We start from the raw sequence: 19,040 nt of genomic DNA, 5'->3' as shown, positions 1-19,040 counted from the left end.
ATAGTCTCTGAGTGCTGGGAGAAGAACAGTGGTTACCAACAATACCAGACGCTTTTCTTTTCCAGACATTACTTCTCTGTATCACTAATACGCATTTTAAAAGGTAAATAAATACTGTTCTGCGTCAGTCTGTTGGAGTTTCTGTGAATGCATAATGTGGGGACTTTGCACCAGAACTGCGGTAAGTAACATACCTTTAGGTTACAAGTTAACTCTTCCTCTTTACAATGTTACTGAAATTAGAAGAGCACATCATTAACAGTATTCGGGTACAAATATTTGATTATCCTTGCATAAAGTTGCTGTTTCTTACCTTGTAGTCATAAATACATTGTACATTTTTTTAATCTTCTGTTTTATTTTAATGTTAATTCCTGCATTTGTTGTTCACCACCTGAACTCTTCTCTTCTCTTTATTTGTATTATTTAATCTAATGTGTTGTTCTCATTCATTTATTTCTTCTCTTTCTTGTTCCTCTTATATCATTTGCTGTAATAACTTTTTATGGTCATTTTAACTTAAGAAATTAGAGATGGCCTTTACCCTAGTCAAGATGCAATTATTTGATTACATTCTTGTATCTCTAAGGTAAAGGTGAGGATGATGAGACCCTGTGGTTTGGTGAAATCCTGTCACTTGGTGAAGCCTGTATCAGCAACTCTGGTCGCTGGCAGACACCTGACCCAGCAGGAGGGACTGCCCAGTCTGTCTGTTCCCCCTCTGCAGCAGACCTGTGAGCGCTACCTCACCGCCTTGGAGCCAATCATGGAGGTGGACGAGCTGAAGCGCACAAAACAGCTGGTGGAAGAGTTTCAGAAACCAGGAGGGGTCGGAGAGAGATTGCAGAGAGGCCTGGAGAGGAAAGCACGCAACACTGAAAACTGGGTGAGTTCAACAACTACACCAACAGCTGTGGACACTTTGGGCCAGATTTACTGAGAAATGTGGGCTGTGGTTCTCAATTAATTGCAGCCACAGTTATGTTTGTATTTATTTGTAGTCAACAGACTGCATCTTTGCTGAATATCTCGAAAATCGGAAGCCTTTGGTGGTTAATTCAAATATTGGGACGTTTCTCCCCCAACTGGACTACAGGGACAAGCAGGGACAAATGAGGTGAAACACACACACACACACACACACACACACACACACACACACATACACACTGCACTAAAAAGAGTTGAAATCAAATAGAAATAATAATAAATATATGTGAATGATTGGAGAAAACAACAAAAACACGACTCCTCTTCTTCAAGCCATCTTCTCATTTCTTACTTTATGTATCATTTATCTTGGGGGCCAGAGGTTACTAGCACATGGCCCCCGGAGGAGGACAGTTTTTACCACTGCCTCATTCAGCTTCCTGGAGGAGACAGACCTTGGTGATGGGCTTAAGTGACATGCTCATCTTCGCCTTGACTTTGACGAAGGGGTACAAGTCCGTTCTTTTCTGGGACTGCCTGAACAACCTTCCCCATGACCTAGGGGTTGGGTGGGGGGATGGTGGTGGTGGGGGGCAATGACCTCACTTAGGATCCTAGTGGCCTAAGAGTAGAAGCTCTTCCTGAACCTCTCAGTGCTGGCCTGTTGTGTCTGCACCATGAGTCTTGCCGATGCTCAGGAGTAGGTGCTTGTCCTGACATCAGTGGGTCAGGTCCTCTACTTCCTTCAGGTGGGCCTTTTCATTGTTATCTGTGATCAGGCCAGCAAACCTGATGATGGTGGACTTTCAACCAATGAAAGCCAATTCATTAAATAAAGTAATTTAAGGTAAATTACTTCTCTCACTCAAGATATTTGTGTGGGCTTTTCCACACCTTCGTGCTCCCAAACAATTTCCAACCTTTCCCAAAAGTGTTATAATAGTAATAGTAAATAAAGTTACTATTCAAGTTAAATGGTACTTCTCGAATTGTACACATTTTATATAATCAAGATCAGTTTACTTGTTAAAAGGAGTACTTCGCAGCCCGTGAAAACAGTTTTAGAATATCTTTTGTGGCTCTGAAGGTAACTTTCTAAAGTCTGAGAAAATAACCCTGATGATGTATTTAGTGTTATCTTGGATTCTGCCTCAAATTCGTCAAGAGTAACCCTTACCAGGGACCAAAAGTTAGGGTATTGCAATTTTGACCATTCTAATTTAAATTCTTATTCATTCTAAATTCCCCTTTACTATGAAAATGAATAACAATGTTTTTTCTGCTTAGGTCTGCTGCCAAAGCAATAGCGGGTATTTTGGATTTGAAGTCAATGATTGACAAGTGAGTACTGAGTTTAACATGTTTGACTGTATCATGCTGCCAGTTTTATCATTTGTTGTCTTAAAGTAGTACCATATTGTGTCACAAAATTTCATATATTTTAAAATATGCTGATGTTATTTTAAAAAATGTTCTTGTCTTAAGTCTGAGATTTCCTGAGGAGTGTAAATTGGCTTTGTGTCCAGCTAAGGTATTCAAGTTCAGACATTTTCTCCCTGTTTTCATGAGAGCACTGTATTTTTGGTATGGATCAGTTCTTGTATTTGTGTGTTGCACCAAAATCTATTAGCAAAACTATTGCAAAATAAAATTTAATAAATAAATAAATTACTAAACCTGAAAACACTATATTTGCACTTTATGGAAAGCCAATGATATCCTCAACAGATTGTTTTCATTCAGACTTTCTTAAGAATATTGTGTGTATCAAATCCTGTATCATGATTCATAGCAAAATGTGAGCTGATTTGTATCAGTACACCTCTACTACCTTCTGACTGGTGTAGGCCTTCTTAATTTCTCTTATTATGTAGGTGAAGACACTAAACTTGAGTCAAAGATGGAGGCAGCACTACATTACTCAAAGTAGTCCTGCAACACTCAGTAGTACGTGGTAGCTTCAGAGACATAAATGGCTAAAACTATAAATTATATTGATCAGCTAAGTTAGTGTTTAATGACAGAACTTGTTTTGCAGTGATACATTACCAGTTGAGTACGTGAGAGCGATGCCTCTGTGTATGAAGCACTTCGACAAGGTGCTATCATCCTGCCGTATCCCTGGTCCAGAGAAAGACTCGGTGGTGTACCATGCCAAGAGCTCCAGTCCCCCAAAACACATCACTGTAGTACACAACTCTCAGGTGAGGAGCACAACATCACTGATCCAAGTCAGACATCATTGTCTGAAGTCTTCTGCATCCAGAGTCTGTATTTATCAAACTTCTAACAGTTACAATTAGAAATTCTCTTTTCTTAAGGGGTGCTCTGGTGGCTGAGGGGTTAAGGTGCTGACCATGAACTGCAATGTCCAATGTTCGTGTGCGACTGGGGACCTTTGGGGGACCAAAAAGGCATAAAATGCCCAAAAAAACAATAAAAATAATAAAATTAATAAAAATTTAGGAGTAATAAAGTCCTCTGCTAAAAGTGAAGAGTTAGATGCATATATAGAAATGGAGCCCTATAAAAAGCATCCAATTGAAGATCTCCCCAGAGGAGCCATAGATAAAGCCTTGACACTGGTGGAGGTGGGGTAGTGGAGGGGTGAAGTTGTGATGTTTCATAGACTGCAATGACAGCAGAGACAGACAAAACAGGTAAAATGGTTTAAATATTCTTCAGCTAAGATTATTGTTGGATGATAGAAAAACCTGCGCACAGAGATCAGTGAAATAATTATACAGAGCCCAGTGAAATAATTATACAGAGCCCAGTGAAATAATTATATAATAGTTCAGGAGCTCAGTTTGATGACGAAATAGGTTGATAATTGTCTTCCTGCTTGAACTTGCACGCATAGCTGCATAAAATCTTCAGTAGATCTATTAACAATTAACATATGAAAAAAATAAAATCTGCATATTTATAACATTTAAATATATATGAAATGATAGGAAATTGCCTAAAATGTAAATGAAGAAACCCGAACTGGAGCATGATGGAAAGACAACTGTTGGAAGACAAGGTAGATTGGAAAAATAATAATAACTAATAACAGTTGGTTATGTCACCAAGTATTATGCTGCAAAATGAACATTAACCACAACTTCTTGAGCCAAAACCATCAGTTGGATTTGCAAGCCACATGAAGATGCAACCTCTTAAAGGATAGGTTCACAATTTTTAAAACAGTCAGGTGGCCATTTTGAAGCTTCATATTAGCTTCAGATAAACTTTTAACTATATTTTTGCATAGAAGGAGGACTGTGGATTTTGTCCTCCATCACTTACATTGTAAATGCATTATGAAGGGATCTTCTAACGGTCAGTATGAACAAGAGGAATGATTACAGCAAGAAAACCCCATTTCAATGTTCATTTGGGTACCTGACTATTGTTTCAAGACAGACTTGAAAAATTGTGAACCCGTCATTTAACACTGAGATGATTCCTCAGTAATACTGTTTGTTGAATTGCAATGACCTCCAATTTGTGGTCTGGTGCTTCCCTTTGGGAAATGACCTTTGCCTGCACAAAGAGTTTGGTGTAATGCACACAAACTCCACTAGGGACACCATGAGACCATGAATGAAATGTCCCACCTGAGAAAAAAAAAAAAACAGAAAAAAATAAACAGTTTAGCTTATTTCCACCTAATATCGATCTGGAGAAAATAGTACGTGTGTATTGCAAATATTATGAAGTTTGAAATTTGTACCTCTGAGTTATAAAAAAAAAACAGTAAAAGATACAATCACACTGCAAGTCCATGAAGATGCAGTATTAAAGAATTGTGAGAATATGATAGAAGATTATCTTGACTGTAAGTCCATGAGCAATGTGAGATAAACAAAATTATGACTTTACAACATCATATATCCTCCATAAACACATGGCTTTTAGCCTCAGTTTGTAAATCAGGGGGATTTCTTTGATTTCATTGTGCTGACCCAGGTAACACCCTGAGCTGAGCCCCAGAAGAATAGCCAGTGTGCAATGAACAGAGGGCAACAGTAGACCACCACTTGAAAAGGACTGTTGGTAGTCTTAAGTATAACATTAGCTCTTCACCAACACTGACACGACAAAATACATTAACATACTCTGTATAAACACATAAGTGTCATTTTGAGCAAGAGTCTGTAAACCCAAATGTAAATACTGTACATGTTGCGATTGATCCCAGTGATTTTTTTCAGTATCTGATTTTTCATCCAATAACAGTTTTACATTTAAAGACAAATTTGAAATATAAATCAGATAATCATGCTCCATCCACTTAAATAATTGTGTTTCTCAGATGTACTGTCACCATGTATTTTGCTATAAAACATCACCTCACAAGACCATTATCCTTGTAAAAATGCAAACAGCCCATTAGAGGACAGCAGGAGACCACATATGGGTTGCCATATCTCTGTTTTATTGCACTCCTCATCACTTGGTTTACTTACAAATTCGGCATGGTTAAAGAGCAATTCATACTAGATGTGCCTGGCACATTTTGTGCAGCTCCACTGATAACACCATGAGACCATAAATAACATCAGTTAAAATAAACTGGCGCTAGAGAGCACATTTTGGCACTTTGGGGTTTAATTTTTAAATTTGATCAAATTTTTCACCAGACTGGATGTGTGTGCCAAATTTGGTGAGTTTTTGAGCATGTTTAGGGGGTCAAATTTAGGGTTTAAGTGGCGTAATAATAAAGAAAGAAAGAAAGAAAGAAAGAAAGAAAGAAAGAAAGAAAGAAAGAAAGAAAGAAAGAAACAAACAAACAAACAAACAAACAAATACACGAAAAACAACAGGGTCCTCGCCCTTAGGCAAGGACTACCGTTTTACAGTGGTCCTCTGCCTTTTGGGCTCAATCCCTAATAATAAAACAATAGGGTTCCTGCACCTTCACTGACTCCTCTAAACAGGAAGCAGCAGTTCTACTCCCATTTCTGTTCTCCTCGCCCATCTCTCTAGGTGAGCCCAGCCACCCCTGCTAAGGAAACTCATTTTGCCTGCTTGTGTCTTTTTGCTCTTTCTTTTGGTCATAACCAAAAACCTATTACCATAGTTGAGGCTTGGAATGTAAATTGAGAGCTTCACCCTCAGGCTCAGCTTACTCATTAAAAAGACCCAGAGACACTTGAAGTCCTTCATTGGTCTCCTTTTATATGCAACAGCATGATACCTGATTTTACCTCAGGGCATTTACTATTTCAGCTTTTAGTGCTTTAGTGATACACATTACCAAACAAATTTGTAATTAATGAAATTAACACAAAGTAATGCCTACATAGACTTCTTGGGGCCTTGGGGGTCCCTGATTGTCTACAGCAGCAGTTATTGCCTGCTTCAGTAATTAAGTCTTGCTTTCATTTGTCCTCCCCTTGGAATCAGTTCTTTGTTCTGGACGTGTACCACAGTGATGGGACTCCACTGACAGTTGATCAGCTCTGTGTTCAACTGGAGAAGATCAGCAACGCCTCACTACAGACCAGCATGGAGCCTGTTGGCATCCTCACCACCCAGAATCGTGACTCTTGGAATAAGACCTACGTTAACTTAATCAATGGTGAGTAAAATTCTGCTTTCATGCAAAGAAAACTAAAGGACCACTTACCTAATACTCAAAGATCCCTTCAGACATGATTTAAGATGTATAAAAATATTTCACTGGATAATAATTTGTGTATGATATTGTTTTCCACAAACAAGTTCAATTACATTGTTAAAAATTCTTAAAACATCTACTCCTTCTACCTCTTGGAAAAATCCAGATTCTGTATGAAAATATTTTTAATTTCAAAAGATTTACTGCTCAACACAAGATGTCCCCTACTTTCATTCATTCTCAGTGTATGTGCACAAGTCTGTGCACATCACACTTGTTTAAGTTGTAAGCATGTTAGACCACTGTTGGTTTCCAAACTTGTGATGTGACAAAATCATCTCATACGTACACAACTTAAACTCAGATTTTAGGTGAGCACAGAGAATCTTTCCCCTTTCAGCAGATGAATCTGAAAACATGCTCTGCACATACATCATTCTGCACGGTGTTCTGGACAGCAGAGATATTTAAATAAAGGAGCAAAAAGAAAGACACATTTTGAATGGATTTTGATGAGAACGGGTAAAATGAACTTGCAGGAAGTTCTGTACAGTAAGAAAAGTGATCTTGTGACCTTGAAGGGTAAACTGTCTCTTCAAGACACCAGGAATCTGCAAATAACAGAAAAACAAAATATTTGCAGGCACCATGTTTCACACATTGTATCTCGGTGTGATCAATCAACAAGTTGGAAGTGGAAAAGAGTATGTGAATTAATTGGCTGTGCTAACACAAATAAATATTGTAGGGAATAAATAAAAAATAGCTTACATCTGACCATGCCAATATAGTTTTAAAAATGAGGCTAAATGAGCTGTATATATTAGTAGAATTGTTGTCTAAACATACAAATATCCACTTCATTAAGTAGTTTTAAAGAAAATTGGACATAATGTGAATAAAACTTGAAGTGCATCCCTGCTTAGGAGAGTTTAAGTAGATAAGTAAGTAGATACATCAAGATGGCACCACAGATGTCTACTTCAGTGTTGAGCTCTCTGGTACTTTTTCTGTTTTTGTTTGGTAAGGACATTGAGAGCCACTAGAAACCGGACTAAAATTCCTTGTATGCATAAATATACAATAAAGCTGATTCTGACTCTGGTAATGTGAAAATATCTAGGAAAGATTAATTAAACTGTTGCAGTCTGATTACATAATGACATCATATCTGTTTTTTGTGTGCATGTCCTTGATGTGTCCAGATGAGACCAACAAAGAATCAGTGTCAGCAATTGAAAGGGGCATCATCACACTGTGTTTGGATGGACCGATGCCTCAGGTGTCTGATGACATGTATGACGTCAGTGCTGCCAAACAGATACTGCATGGAGGAGGCAGCCAGTGGAACAGTGGCAACCGCTGGTTTGACAAAGCGATGCAGGTAAAACCAGGCAAATGGAAGTTATACATATGTCACCCTGAACGCAAACTCGTCACGTTTTTTCCAGGCACAAGTACTGGAAATCACTATCACTTATTAGAAAAACACACAATAGGCAAAAGACAGTCTAAAGACAGAGGAGCAATTTGGGGTTCAGTATCTTGCCCAAGGACACTTCGACATGTGGACAGGAGGAGCCAGGAATTGAACTGCTGATCTTACGATTAGTGGATGGCCCGCTCTACCTCCTGGGCCACAGTCGCCAATAACCATGTAATATGAATATAACTGAACAGAACAATTAGAACACATTTTTGGAAGATCATTAATAAAAATAGAGAAAAGTGAAGGTCCCAAAATAGACCCTTATGGTACAACCCTTTCAAAATTTAAATAATCTGATTGATTGTGATGAAAAGAAACACACTGATGACGGTTATGGATGTAAGAATTAAACCAAAAGAATGCCTGCTGACACCAAAAACATGAAGGTTATCAAAAAGAAGATAATGGGCAACTAAATCAAAAGTCTTGGTTAAATCAATAAAAACTGCACCTGTAAATTGACCTGAATTGAGAATACATTATTGGAAAATTTTACAAGGGCAGCAGGAGTAGGAAAAATAGGATGAAAATCAGACTGAAATGGGGACAAAATATTGAGATCATTAATATACTGTGATAATTGATTAAAAATTAACTTTTCAAATGTTTTATTCTCAAATATTATTTCTCAATAATTATTAAAATCTAGTGCATCGTCTCCTTTATAAAATGGAATGGCTTCATAGAGAATTGTCATGTAATGTTAATGCTTGATTTGTGTTTTTTATCTTCCTGTCAGATTATTATTGGAGAAAACGGGGCATGTGGTGGCAACGGCTCACATACCATTGCTGATGGTACAATCTTTATGGCCTTGAGTGATTTTTTTGCAGTATACATGTAAGTACCCAAAATCAAAAACAGCTTCACCAAATATATATATATATATATATATATGTATATATATATGTGTGTGTGCGTGTCATTGTCATTGCACTTTAGCGGATAAAATATGACTCTCAGTGTTACTCACCAAAACACAGTGCATATATACTTGAGGCCTAACAAATGCATTTCCTTTCACATAAAAAAAATCCTTAAGTTTGAAACCTGCATTGTTTATATCCACATTTAGTAGCTTTCTGTGATTTGCTGCATTTTTTGCTGCATAACTGCCACCTGTAGATCATGTGTGTATGCACATCCTTATGTTAGTGCACAAAAACAAATAAAATGGGGACCTACATTTAAAACACTGCTCTGTAGTGCTAAGAGAGTGGTCAGAAACCCCTCAGGGTACCTGACAAAATCACTTGTGATACACTATATGAAAGAGATAAGCCACCAGCTGAACTGTTTCATACCCATGTTGGAATTCTCCAGCACTTTACATTTTACAGCAGTGTTCAATGAGATAATCATTTACAATAACCTGATGGTCATGTTGAACCTACTGTTGGAACTAAAATGCATTTGCAAACTTGTCATTATGCATTTCTGTTAATGGATTTAATGTGTCCATGCCCAATGTCTTCTAAGATTACACTCCCACACTAGTTCATATCAACATAACCCTGTGTATATCTTCTTTTAGACAGTTTATTTCTCCTTTACTCATTGAGGTCAGTGACACTCCCGATATTGTAAGGGACACCATTTGGGAGACATTTAAAAACCACTTATGTAGACAAGCCATTTCATATGTCTAGAGAGATAAGAGAGATTAAGAGAGATTTCCAGTGCACGCGGCATACCTATAGCACACTTGTATATTGAGTGGAATCGGAAAGAATACACTACCTTAGATTACAGGTAGGCATGTTAGAGGATGTGGCAGTTGCAGCAATCACATTCACTACTTTCATCTCCTTTTAACTGTTCTCCTTGTTATAATTCAGTGACAATTTGGGAATCCTGGAGTTTTTCCTTAAGAGGAAACTTATCATTATTATTATTGTTATTATTATTATCATCATTATCATTATCATTATCATTATCATTATTATGAACAGTTGCAAGTATGAATACAGCAACTCACCATGTTTTCAGCGCATAATTGTGCACAGTTTTGTTTGGCATCACAATGATCCATACAATAACCACCTGCAGTTAAAATCCAGCATAGTGCCACAGATAAAATAAAATAAGAATAGAAGGAAATATGGTTTAGGGTAAACTGCGGCACACAGCAAATCGCAAAAATAACAAGCCAGTGCAAGCAAGGAAAGAACCACTCCCTCAGTGCAGAGCTGGGCTTCTCACTGCATGCCGGAAACTAAGATCCTGTATAAATCTCCTCTCTTCTTTGAATATTGAAATTATTTTAATCAAAGCAAAGTTAGTTTGAAGTTTGGGATAAGGCAGGCAGGGTCACCACCCATTCCTGCCTCCATCCTCTGACATAACTTTCCCTATGTGGCATGACAGCGACGAGATAAGCATCAATAATCTCTATGATGATGATGGGGCCTGGACTAATTTTAGACTTTTCTGATCTTTGACCAGATTTGACAAATTATTTCATTCAACTATTGGGATCTCCCAAAGCCATCTGCAGGATCTAGGATCCTGGTATTGTGTGGGTTGTGTTTCTATGCATTTTAATTACACACTTACACACTTTAGTGTTTCACTTATTCTCTCCCGTGTATCATTTCTTTTCTCTTGTTTGTGGAAACAGGAAGAAGTCAGAGATGATGCAGTCTCCCATGGTGCCTTTGCCCATGCCCCAGAAACTACACTTCAACATCACACCTGAGATCAAGAAAGACATTGAGGAGGCCAAGCACAGCATGGACATGTGAGGACAGTTTCCAGTTGTGTTACATACAGTTACATAGATAGTCAATGACCATAAAAATAGAAACCCAGAGGAGGATGAAGGGAGTTGTTATTGCCATTTCCATGTGTTGCTATTTTCACACATACACAGACTAGAAATTATTTATTAATTGAATTTACAGAAAATGTAATATGTTGTCACTTCAAATGATGATAATGTATCATTATCATCATTTGAAGTGACCTCAGGATATGAGATTTTGGTCAAATAAGCTATGGTCAAATGTATAGATAGGGTTATGTAACTAAGACACTTCGGTAAGGTTAGGGGAAGATTCTGATTATGATTAAAAAAAAGTTGTAAGTCTGTGACGGGATGCAAACTCCAGTCTTCTGCATGTCCAATATGCTACACACCTAACCACCTCCCTGACCTCCACACCCATACTTTTTGCCTTGGTACATAAAGAGCACACTACTTCCTGCATTGGCACTGAACAGGAGATCTAATGTCTGTTGTAAACCAACAACGATGTCTGCAGTGAGCTCAGAAGTGCCACCATGATTGTAGACTCAGGCTGTGGCATCGTGAGGTTCTGGCAGCGGCTCTCTCTCCTCAGGAAATTAGGGAACTTCTCAGTTAGACACAGGAACAAGCTGACCCAGGTGATACTGAATTGGCGACACTTATCTTGAGTGCCCACCTTGAAACTGTGGTTTTCTTCTTCTTCTTTCCACATATAGCGATTATCCTATTTCCTTTGCATCTTCGTCTACCACACCAATCACCTGCATGTCTTCCCTCACCATGTCCATGAACTTCCTCTTTTGCCTGGCAGCTCCATCTTCAGTATCCTTCTCACAATAAAACCAGCATCTCTCCTCCGCACATGTTCAAACCATCTCAATCTCATCTCTCTCACTTTGTCTCCAAACTGCCCAACCTGAGCCATCCAACTAATATACTCATTCCTAATCCTGTCCATCCTCATAACTTCCAATGAATATCTTAGCATCTCCAAGTCCTGCCTCCTGTCTTTTCATCTGTGCCACCACCTCCAAACAATACAACATAGCTGGTCTCACTACCCACTTGTAAACCTTCCCTTGTACTCTTGCTGGTACCCCTCTGTCACAGATCATTCTAGAAACTCTTCTCCACCCTGCCTGCACTCTCTTCTTCATCTGTCTTCCACACACACTTAAACTCATCCACCTTCACCACCTCTATTCCTTGCAACCTCACCATTCAGCTGTCCTCCCTCCCATTCATGCACATGTATTCCGTCTTGCTCCTACTGACTTTCATTCCTCTTCTCTCCAGTGCATACCTCCACCTCTCCAGGCTCTCCTCAACCTGCTTCCTACCCTGCTTCCTACTACTCGTCATCACCTCACCTTCAATTTTCAGCTTAATACTCATCCCTCTGTCCAACACTCTCTTCACCTCCAATACACTCTTGACATACTCTTCCTTCAAGATTACCCTTACCCCATTTCTCATTTCTCTCATCCACACCATGGTAGGACAGTTTGAACCCATCTCCAATGCTCCTGGCCTCACTCCTCTTCCAGCTGTTCTCTTGCACACACAGTATATCTACCTTCCTTCTCTCAATCATATCTGCCAACTCTCTCCCTTTACTAGACATAGTTCCAACATTGAAAGTTCCACTCTCACTTCCACACTCCTACCCTTCCTCCTCTTCTGCTGCCTCCTGACATGCCTCTCCCCCTCCTTCTCCTTCATGCAACAGTAGCATAGTTTCCACCAGCACCATGCTGGTCAATAGTAACACCAGCAGCCATTGGTAACCCAGGCCTCAACCAATCCGGTATGGAAATCTGATGTATGATCTGTATATTTGATTTGGCACTGGTTTACACTGGATGCCTTTCCTGACACAACCCTCCCCATTTAGTTAGGCTTGGGACTGATACTAAGAATGCACTGGCTTGTGTATCCCCAGTGGTTGGGTTACTCTGAAACTGTGGTGATTTTTATTAAATTCCTTCAAGTCTTCACTACAAATATTATATAAGGAACTGCAAGTTGACTGGTTAGCAGAGGCATACAACCACAAGGCGGTATTTCTAGTTTCTTCACATATAGATTTTAGATTGTATTGCTTTAATCGTAAGCCTGCCAACTGATGCAGATTCAGACTCATGATGTACTGAATTTACTAAACTGTTTTGTGTATTGGTGTGTGGGTGTAGAGAAGCTTGCTGTCAGCAGAGAGAGATGCTGAAAATGTGTAATGGCATTACATTTGTCAGAATCTATGTATCAAAAATGTATATTGTACATATAATACATTTATACTTGTCATTAGGCATAGATATATGCTGAAACACTGCAAATATCTGTCAGACTCACTGTCCAGAGATTTCTCTCATCTCCACATCTACAGACTGGCCCAAGACCTGGATCTGAGAGTTAAGGTATTTGACCACTTTGGAAAAAATGTCATAAAGGCCCTCAAGATGAGCCCTGATGCTTTCATACAGATGGCAATACAGCTGGCCTACTACAGGTGAGACACTGAAAAGTCATGTGGAGATGGACTGTCTTTGTATGCACACGTTTTGCTCTTTACATTCTAAACCAAGGGTAGTTAGAGAGCTGTGAAGGTTTCATGTATAAAAACCTTGATCACACAGTTAGGCTGCAACAGAGATTCTTGCATCCATTATCTGAGAAGAAATGGATTCACCCAGTTTTCAAAAGTTTTCAGGTTGTATTTAACAAAATCAGGGCATTAATAATATAAAAACACAATACTGTGGTCACATGCAGTACATTTTATTATTAGCCACAAAGTGGAGTAATGGATAAACAAATCTTCTCAGCAATATCAAACTGTACTCATTGTTTTTGAGGAGCTACAGTGTGTGTTTGAATGGTTAACAAGTTTGTTGTTGGAACACAGTTTAAAAAGATTTCTCTGATTTCTTTTGGCAGGATGTATCAGCGGTGCTCATCAGTGTATGAAGCTTCCTCCTTGCGTTTGTTCAGAATGGGCAGGACAGATGTAATCCGTGCAACCTCGAATGCCTCAGCTGCCTTTGTCAAGGCCTTCGATGACCCCAGAAAACAGGTAATTATAAAGCAAACTCCTATATAATGTTCTTGTGGGTTTTAATAGTCCCACCAGCTCATTACATCATATACTGTAAACTATACAATACCTAACTCAGGTTTGAGAAGCCTGCACAGTCTGTCCCTGCACATTGCAATTAAAGTGAACATATATCCTGTTAACTTTTATCTTGAGTACATTGTCTCCATGTTCTGTGGGGCACAACAACAAAAACACTACAGCAAATCAACACCACTGGCTGAGTTGTTGTGGGCATATTGCCACAGGAAACAGGTGGAACTACATATTAAAAGTGGTGTATCCTGGAATTAATTTACATGTTCACGTGCTTTGTGTCTTTATCTCATGTTACACTGCTGCTCAACCAGTTTCCCCGTGGGAACAAATAAAGTAACTGAATGATTGAAATTATGATACACTATTACAGATTAACCCATATGTCCAGTTGAAGGCAGTGGTTCATACTTCCCTCAAATCAAATCAAGTCCATCAGATATTATGCCTTTAAGATTTCTGAGGGTTTTTGATACTGTTGGTCGTACAGATTTTTTTGTACATGTTTTATTATAAATACTTCTCTTTCCACAGGCACTTTTCTTCTTGCTTTAAAGTTGCATTAGTGGACCTATTTCTTAATAAATCTAAACTTGACCTTCTGAAGCCAAAACACCCATCTCCTAATTACCATCTCTATCGAAGGTTTTTAAGAATGTGATTCGCTCAAAGTTGATCTCTTTTATGAATAAGACATTTCAATCAGGTTTCCACCCCCTTCACATCACTGAAACCACCCTTATTATTGTAAGAACAATCTTTTACTCAGAGCTGATGCTGATGATTATTTAATTTAACTGCCTTTGGTGCTTTAATAGTATTGTGCTGCATAACATTAACACTAATAAACACTAACCTGCTACAAGTGATGAGTTGTTCCTGTTTTTCACAGAACACAGAGAAGGTGGATTTATTGGAGAAAGCTGTAAAAGTACACAAATCATTATCCTACATGGTGAGTATCATTTACAGCACTACTCAATACTTAAGTTCAGTGGAGGTAAAGTTTATTATCAGTGTAAAGATGCCTTTAAGCAACAACTGTTGTTAGAGCATGTTATGAACAGTTGTCCCTTTATACTATCCTACCTTACATTTATGACTAGTTTCTGATCAGTTTCCTCCTATGGAGCTTATTTTTGCTATTTGTACAAGACATTTACTTAAATATCATTATCATATCCAGTTAAGGATTAGCAAAAAAAATTGAAGATACCTTGTGGGGGTTTTCATCTCTAGTGGGATCACAGAGCAGTGTTTTACATAGGGGTACACATGTTGTTTGTTCTTTTTATTGCGCACGAGGCCACACATGCATGTGCCAGTGGTTGATGTGATACACTGATCTACAGGTAATGGTAACGTGCCAAGAAATGCAGCAATGCACCAGCAAAAGCAAGGAATAAGAAGATTGCTAGCTAGTAAACAATGACGTTAACAGGTTTCAAACTATCAAGAAAGTATTATGAAAATGTTTTATGGGGAAGGAAATGCATGTATGAATGTAAATTGAAATTTTTGTTTACACAAGAACTCCACAGGATAACGTAATTACTACATGTAATGATCGACTAGAAAGAACAAACAAACTGAATTGTCTCTGTCCTTACAGGCGGTGATTGGACAGGGCATAGATCTACATCTCATGGCTCTTAAAGCTCAGGCTATTGAGGAAAAAATCCCCATGCCTGATTTCTTCACAGACATCTCCTACGCTAAAGCCTTTGACTACGACCTCTCTACAAGTCAGGTAAGGGCAAGGGTTTAAACTGTGTTGTAGAATAAAAATACCACTATATTGCAACTAGATAGTTAAACAAGATAGTTAAAGTTACTCTGCAAAAAATGGTTAATTAGTGTGCTCTTCTATAGGGATGCACATTTATATTCTCATATTTCTATGTTATTCTGAATATTCTATATATATTCTATATGTTATATATATGATATATGTTATAACTCATGTTATAACATATATCAGAAGTTTCAGCACTACAACAATAACTAACCTCTGCATTTCCACTTCTGTCCCTGTTCACAAGGTACCATCCAGGAGTGGCTGTCTCCCAGTTACTTGCGTTGAGAAACCCAATGGATATGATTTGTCCTACGGTTTTATGAATGATCGCATCAACTTTGTGGCGACAGCTATCAACTCCTGCAAAGAAACTAACGCTGCACATCTGATCCAAGCATTAGAAGATGCTCTGTTGGACATGAGGACACTGCTGGAACAAACTCCAAGAGTCTAACTGTGAAGCTATACAAGACTCAAGAAATAGTCCAGTATTCTGGGAAAACGAGTGAACAAGTGTATTTTCTAAAAAGTCAAAATATTGTTTTAACTAACCTGATCCAAGATGAAATAGACACAACAGGGAAAGTCTCAAATCTCACAGAAGTTTAGGCAGGTTTGGGATTTGTTCTATAGCCAAATGATATATATACCTTCCAATCATATACAGCTATGACTTTTCTGTAATAACTTGGTGGTTCATATTAACTGATTCCCTCTGCATACATAATTTGCTGCTGTGCAGCCAATTTTACTCTCTCTGCCTCCTGCATCAGCATATTTGTTATTTAATTGAGTGTTCATGTTCTTTCAGAAGTTGCATATCCAAGGCTGAGCTCAGGGGCAGTATGTGTCACATGTGTGTTTTTGTCACTGTAAATAGTTAAAAACTTGAGTGTCCTAACTAAACTAAAGACTCAGATAAGTCTTGATATAATAGATAGAGATTATATAAATGTATAGAGCAAACTTTACATGATGTTTACAACACTATATTCTTTAATTTCATCACTGTACACACAAGAAACTGATTATCCAATAAACAGTTTGCCATAAAATCTACTGACCACATTCATGCATTCAATATGTTGAACTCTTGATTTTAATGCACCATGGCTTTTCCACTAGTGCCACCCTCAGGACAAAACATACATTTTTAGCTTTGTGAACAAATACATAACACACACATACACTCTCTCTCTCTCTCTCTCTCTCTCTCTCTCTCTCTCTCTCTCTCTCTCTCTCTCTCTCTCTCTCACTCTCTTTCTTTCTTCTTCTTCTTCTTCTTCTTCTTCTTTTTCTTCTTCTCCTTCACACTTGCTCACCCCCTACCAAACACAGACACAGGTGTAAATGGGGTATGAGAGTTTGGGGTCTGATGAGGAATTTATCCCTGTGGGTGCTTCTACCAGCAGATGGTCAGGTCGAAGTGGAAGCCATGGACAGGAGCATCTAGCAGGGGCTCTGGAAGATGGTGCAGAGGGTGTCGACAATCTGGGTGTCAATGAGGATATTGTGTATTGTATTTATTTATTTACTGGGACTGTGTGCTGTTTTAAACATAAAAGATGCACTGCACCGGAGTTAGCTCAAAGCTAATTTGCATCTGCAGTCCCCCCAATTAAAACATACAACAGCACAACAACATACAGTACAAAGCAAAACACACACAGAACACATTATTGCTCAGCTGAATTACATAAGAACGTGTGGACCTACACTAGTATTTATCTTGTTTTTGGACACAAACAATTGCCATTGCACTCAACGTCACACTTAGTTTTATTTGAGTAGTTTTGGATGGAAAAATCTTTATTCCTTTTTTTCACTACAAGGATTGAATTGAACACATGGATTTGCAGCAGACATGGCCAATATTGAAGCAATGTCAGACACATGACCCCAGCCTGATGTCTGATGACTTTTTTGCTATTTTTGCATCAAATAATTCCAAGCGCAAAAAATTTTAATTTGTCTGTAATATTTCCTTTTTTTTCTTCCTTCCTTTTTTAAACTTTATTTATAGTGCAATACAAGTGACCAACATGAAAACAAACACAGAAAACATGACACAGCACAAAAAAAGCAGGAGAACTAGACTCTAACAATCTGAAACAAAAGCAAAACAAAAAACCCAGCAACAGTAACAACAACAACAACAACAACAGAAAGGCATAATGTTTGGCGTAGATTTTCTGACTATAGTACACATGTGTGTGTGTGTGTGTTTGTGTTTGTGTGGGCAAAAGGGGGAGACAGTATTAACCAAAATAAGAAAGAAAGAGAATTTTATGTATTTATTTATTTTTGTCTACTTACCCTCCCTTTTTATTCTTCATTTTATATTTTTACCTCTTTTACCTTTCTTCTCTTTCTTGCTTTCTTTGCTCCAGCCTGCTTTAGGCCGCCAACAGGCCCATAGGAGGTGGTTGGCCTGTTGTCAGTCAGATCCCCTTTAGAACAGCCTCCACCCTTACAGGAGGCATCTGTTCAACTGGGTCGGAGGAGCAGCTTTCTATTTGGAGATGATTTTTGTGGGGATCAGGTCCTCTCACCTCCTAAGCCCCTCCAGTCACCAGGGCCCAGTCTGAAGTGGTCCTATCATTCAGAGATATGGTTGGGATGGTTGGGGGATGCGAACAAATTAATAAAAATAAATTAATAAATAATTATGAAAAATAAAAGATTTAAACATTTAAAAAGAAGGGAGTGGGAATAGAAAGAAAAGAGAGCAAGTTAGTGAATAGAGTGAATTGCTGAGTGAGGAGGTTCAGTGTAATTGTTCATTTTATTTTTGTGTAATGGCCTGAACATGAAGATGCCTGTGTATTGCCACGCTTGTAAGATGGCAGAAATGAAAATACTTAAATAAGTTCAGTAACTGAACTGAACTTAAGAGAGTGAAATTCATCCTGTTACCAGATATTACATTTTTGAATTTAAAAAAAAACAACCAAAAAAGCAAGTCCATTAACAGAAGAAAAAAAACAATTTAAAAAAAAAAGCAGCTAGTAAAGTAAATGGGTTGTTGTGTCAGAAAGTTCGGTGCAGTATGTAGCCTGCAAATGAAGATGTTTGTGTGTTGTTGTGCATGTTGTCTGGTAGCACATGAAACTAATTCTTATCAGATTCATATCAATAATAATAATAATAATAATAATAATAATAATAATAATAATAATAATAATAATAATAATAATACTATTAATGGGGAATTTATAGTATTATAATAGTAATGATTTAATACAAACAACCACAACAATAAAAAAGAACCAATAAAAATACCATCAGCATCTTCATCATCCTATTACCATATGTAATAGCAATAAAAATAAT

The 19,040-nt window shown here is 38.1% G+C and overlaps 1 protein-coding gene across 1 annotated transcript; it reads left to right on the top strand.

Moving 5' to 3' along the window:
* The first annotated feature begins 563 nt into the window (after positions 1 to 563).
* Positions 564 to 16,790, top strand: LOC122968884 (carnitine O-acetyltransferase-like). Its single transcript, XM_044334397.1, has 13 exons — positions 564 to 886; positions 1,002 to 1,117; positions 2,218 to 2,271; positions 2,969 to 3,134; positions 6,328 to 6,502; positions 7,747 to 7,925; positions 8,770 to 8,870; positions 10,651 to 10,770; positions 13,166 to 13,288; positions 13,717 to 13,852; positions 14,802 to 14,864; positions 15,522 to 15,659; positions 15,952 to 16,790. Exons 1-13 carry the CDS (start codon positions 602 to 604, stop codon positions 16,159 to 16,161), a joined length of 1,866 nt encoding a protein of 621 aa, XP_044190332.1. The 5' UTR covers positions 564 to 601; the 3' UTR covers positions 16,162 to 16,790.
* The last annotated feature ends 2,250 nt before the right edge of the window (positions 16,791 to 19,040 follow it).

This window comes from Thunnus albacares, chromosome 18 (genome assembly GCF_914725855.1).
Source record: "Thunnus albacares chromosome 18, fThuAlb1.1, whole genome shotgun sequence".
Lineage (NCBI taxonomy): Eukaryota > Metazoa > Chordata > Actinopteri > Scombriformes > Scombridae > Thunnus > Thunnus albacares.
Note: the sequence above shows the minus strand (reverse complement) of the source record. Positions and strands in the feature narration are given on the sequence as shown.